Source organism: Gigantopelta aegis, chromosome 13, assembly GCF_016097555.1.
Source record: "Gigantopelta aegis isolate Gae_Host chromosome 13, Gae_host_genome, whole genome shotgun sequence".
Taxonomy (NCBI): domain Eukaryota; kingdom Metazoa; phylum Mollusca; class Gastropoda; order Neomphalida; family Peltospiridae; genus Gigantopelta; species Gigantopelta aegis.
This window is the reverse complement of record NC_054711.1, coordinates 33,510,837-33,515,563: the sequence shown is the minus strand read 5'-3', so window position 1 is coordinate 33,515,563 and position 4,727 is coordinate 33,510,837. Positions and strand designations below refer to the sequence as shown.

Sequence of the window (4,727 nt, the reverse complement as noted above, 5' to 3'; positions counted from 1 at the left end):
AAGACACAGTGTTAGCTCTACCACTGAGCCACATCCCGCCCAGACTACACAGCTGTACCAAGACATAGTGTTAGCTCTACCACTGAGCTACATCCCTCCCAGACTACACGGCTGTACCAAGACATAGTGTTAGCTCTACACGGCTGTACCAAGACATAGTGTTAGCTCTGCCACTGAGCTACATCCCGCCCAGACTACATGGCTATACCAAGACATAGTGTTAGCTAAGCCACTGAGCTACATCCCTCCCAGACTACACGGCTGTACCAAGACATAGTGTTAGCTCTACACAGCTGTACCAAGACATAGTGTTAGCTCTACACAGCTGTACCAAGACATAGTGTTAGCTCTACACGGCTGTACCAAGACATAGTGTTAGCTCTACACAGCTGTACCAAGACATAGTGTTAGCTCTACACGGCTGTACCAAGACATAGTGTTAGCTCTACACGGCTGTACCAAGACATAGTGTTAGCTCTGCCACTGAGCTACATCCCGCCCAGACTACATGGCTATACCAAGACATAGTGTTAGCTCTACCACTGAGCCACATCCTGCCCAGACTACACGGCTATACCAAGACATAGTGTTAGCTCTACCACTGAGCTACATCCCGCCCAGACTACACAGCTGTACCAAGACAGAGTGTTAGCTCTACCACTGAGCTACATCCCTCCCCTCAAATACTGAAATAGGAGAATAATCATCATATATTCGTGCTTGGTGAACAGGGGTGTATAATTACCTGTATGTACGTATTGTTTCTGTTAGTGAATTGTTTTGAAAATAATATGGAAATAATCATGGTAAAATAGTACTTCAGTTAAAAAAGATCATAGAATAATGAAATAACGAGTTTTTGGCAAACGCCCATGAACTACATTTACGGGTATACTAGTAGTGAAATTGAAGTAATAAATTGTTCATAACAATAATTATGTTAAAATCATTCCTTTGTTTTAAAACGTCCAAAGGACATTTGACTGTTTACAGGTCTGCTGACAAATGCTCATGGACTACTTTCAGAATGAAAGTGGGGGTATTGTTTAGGCATGAGGTATTTAGGCAGAACAATTGTTAATCTGAATGAATTCAAAGTTTACAAATAGTCCAGTTTCAAGGTGTATAATGACGTGAAAATGTTTACAAAGTAGCTTCAACTGAATATGTCTATGTAGCTATATACCTGTAATCTTTATTTTAGTTTAGTTTAGTTTGGTTTATTGTTAGTTAAAAGTAGTTTTACTATGACTTTAAAAGTGATAAAGTGAATCTAGTTTGAATGGTGAATGGGGGGAGTAAGTAGGATAATGTGTAGCAGGTGTAGGTGTGTGTATGCCAAAACTAGTCAAGGGTGGGAGCTAAGTCAAAAAGGGATATGGAGCTTTTGAGGCCCATTTTGCTTCAACTTCAAATTAACACAGATATTTTTTAAACATAGTGCTTATGGAGTTAAAACAATATTCAAGTTGTGTCACTTTTTACCAACTTATTGTTCCATTTTATTTTCATCTGTTATCTCTTTTCATTTATTTTAAATTTTATTTGTTTAACTTATTGCCTGGGTCCGCGCATAATAAAAAACACTTTAAGACCAGACTACAAGTTTTAGCAGTCGTCTGACTCTAAACTACGTGACACTTGTATTGGCTAGATTTTAGTCTAGTCTTTTACTGTTATGTAAGCACGTGACCTGTGACTCGAACGCTGACAATGGCCCCGAGACATTGTCAGTGTGAATGGTGTTAGTTTGACGGGTACATTTCTGATATCTTCCATTTTACAATCTTTAAACTCTTCAGGTATTTCAATAACTCGTTTTACATTTAGTTCATGGCTATCACATGACATAAATCAAATCAAAGCGAACAGTAGCAGTATGTTGTACATGATTACATCCAACCAGCGTTCAAGAACGTAGTCGCGGAAACACAATCTATAAGACTGGTAATTCGAATTTTCTAACTCTAAAAATGCACCAGCTTGAACCAAATCGAATGTAAAAGTAAATCCGAATAAAAGTACATTTTGTGAAATTATAAAAACTGTACATTTAACATTGAACTCGACGACACGTTAACGTCTTTGCATTGTTAACAACTGTTAAGAAGTATTTTTTATTTCATTAGTACACCCAGACACATGTAAACACGCGCTCACGTATACATGCATATATACATAAACACAAACATGTGCGCACAGACGCACACACACACATACTCACACATTTACAAACACACACACACACGTGCACGCACACACACACATACTCACACATTTAAAAACACACACGTGCACATACACATACTCACACATTTACAAACACACACACGTGCACGCACACACACACATACTCACACATTTACAAACACACACACGTGCACGCACACACACATACTCACACATTTACAAATACACACACACGTGCACGCACACACACACACTCGCACATACACACACACACACGCACACAAACATACCGCCTTTCTGAGGCAGATTCTGCCCAGTTGGAAAACGCCGATTCAGCATTTGGTTCTGATTCATTCATAATATACTTAACTAAATTAATTAAGGGTCACTATGTATTCTGAGCATTTTTCTTTAAATGTAAAATTACGTGTAGATTCTACTATTGCAGTGTGTCGACGTTGTGGCTTGTTCTGAAAGTTAATGATTTGAACAGCACTTTGGAGCAAGTAAAATAGCAAGTATCGGCACAAACCAGTGTGTAAAGATTCCTGGTCGAATGTGCGTGTCGCTAGGTTATATAAATGAACGACAAAACTCAGTGTGTGAAAGTTAAACTGTTTTTAAGTCAGCCATGATCAAAACTTGCTAAAATAATATTACACTTGCAAAGAAATGCCAAACATCTACTAACCCTTAATCAATTTTGTTGAGTGTGTGTATGTATGTGTATATATATATATATATATATATATATATATATATACATATATATATGCATCCATTTTACATATATATATTTGAAATAATATTCCTTTTGACACAGTGAATTCGTGCTTTACAAATGCATGTCTGTTGATCTATTTTAAGTCCTGTATGGCTATTTTTGTTTCTGGCGACCAATAAACAATGGTCTTTATTGTCATGTTGTTGTTGTAAATGTCATATTTAAATGCAGACATTTAAATGAACTTAATAAACGGACAATCAGGTAACCATGCCATCGAGACGACCATCGGATTACATTCTGGTAATTAAACACGATTTTCCCTCTAAATCATTTGAGCAATAATTCCGTAAAATACTTGTTAATATCAACTACTAGACCGAACATACGTTTTGACCACAGACGTCCTACTAAAGAACGTTCAGGTCTGTTTATCAACACACCGAAACACATTCTATAGTTTGCACTTGCATCACGCAGTTGCCCCGTACATGACTGACAGAACCCCCCTCCATATTGTGCACAGAAGGGTCACTGGGCAGTACTACAGGGACAACATACTGACACCCTTTGTCGTCCCGTTTGCTAGGCGTGTGGGTAGACGTTTTGTTTTTCAGGACGACAATGCCCGTGCTCACCGTGCACGAATCGTCAATGCTCACTTCCAGTAGCACAACATCTATCGAATGCCATGGCCAGCAATGAGCCCAGACCTTTCCCCCATTGAACACGTCTGGGACATGATAGGGAGACGTGTGCGTCAACGTCAAAGACCGCCGGCCACATTAGCGGAACTTGAGGCGCTGCAAGAGGAGTGGAACAGACTCCCTCAAATGGCCATTGGGAGACTCAAACGCAGTATCCCTCGTCGACTGAATGAAAGTCTGACAAATCGTGGCGGTATCACCTACTACTGATAAAAAAACCCGTCAACTTTCAAATTTCTCTTCTGACCCTAATCGTCCTTCTGAGAGCTTTGGTGGTCATAAAACCTACTGTAATACTGAACTATTATCATATAACCATTCCCCACAGCTAATATACCTTACAATTTTGGCAATTGTAAATTCTTATTGGAGTTCCCCTACCTTTTTTTTTTTGAAGAGTATATTTCTGTAAAATAGCAACCAACTAGACTTAGCAAAATTTTAGGAATTTGGCCACAGGATTCCATAAAGTAGATTTTCGATCGTTCGCTAGTATTAAATACATTTAGCGTTGACACGTGTTTGTTAGCCATTGGCATGGGTTGGTCATGGATGGACAAGGTTAGAAAGCTTATTTGATTTTCGGCCCAGATTAACACACATTATCGTAAAGTTTCTCGGATAAAAGACTGCTTTTGAGGACAAAATCCTTTTAATACCGTATTATAGTATATTGGTTATTTCCCCGTAAATACGTGAGAAGTATATATAAATATAATTAAACAAATAAAATATAGTTAACTAAAAAACCTTATGGTTATAATTTAATTTAGGTGCAGTTGTTTGAAATTGCTACTTGAAATTTCATGGATTACCAGTTGGGTGAAAATATCAATATTACACTTATCTCTCTGATGGAACATGACGTAATTGTGCGACAGAAGTCTCATATTCCAATCTCATGTGGATAAAATGGTTTACCTAAAAATTGGGCACCTTTCTGGTTGTAGCGTAGCGTATTTTGAATTATGTTCGATCGTCCCGCGTTCGAGTCAACATGATGCTATTCAAAGTTGATCCCAAACTCATTTCTTTTTTTTAATGATACCACTAGAGCATATTGATTTATTAATCATCGGCTATTGGATGTCAAACAGTTGGTAATG

The 4,727-nt window shown here is 38.2% G+C and overlaps 1 protein-coding gene across 1 annotated transcript in view; it reads left to right on the top strand.

Moving 5' to 3' along the window:
• LOC121387272 (sodium- and chloride-dependent glycine transporter 1-like) overlaps positions 1-3,585 on the top strand; it is a 76,095-nt gene extending 72,510 nt beyond the window's left edge. Inside the window, exon 10 of the mRNA XM_041518297.1 lies at positions 3,532-3,585. Coding sequence (XP_041374231.1) covers positions 3,532-3,585 — 54 coding nt within the window. The remainder of the gene's footprint in view (positions 1-3,531) is intronic.
• Positions 3,586-4,727: the final 1,142 nt, after the last annotated feature.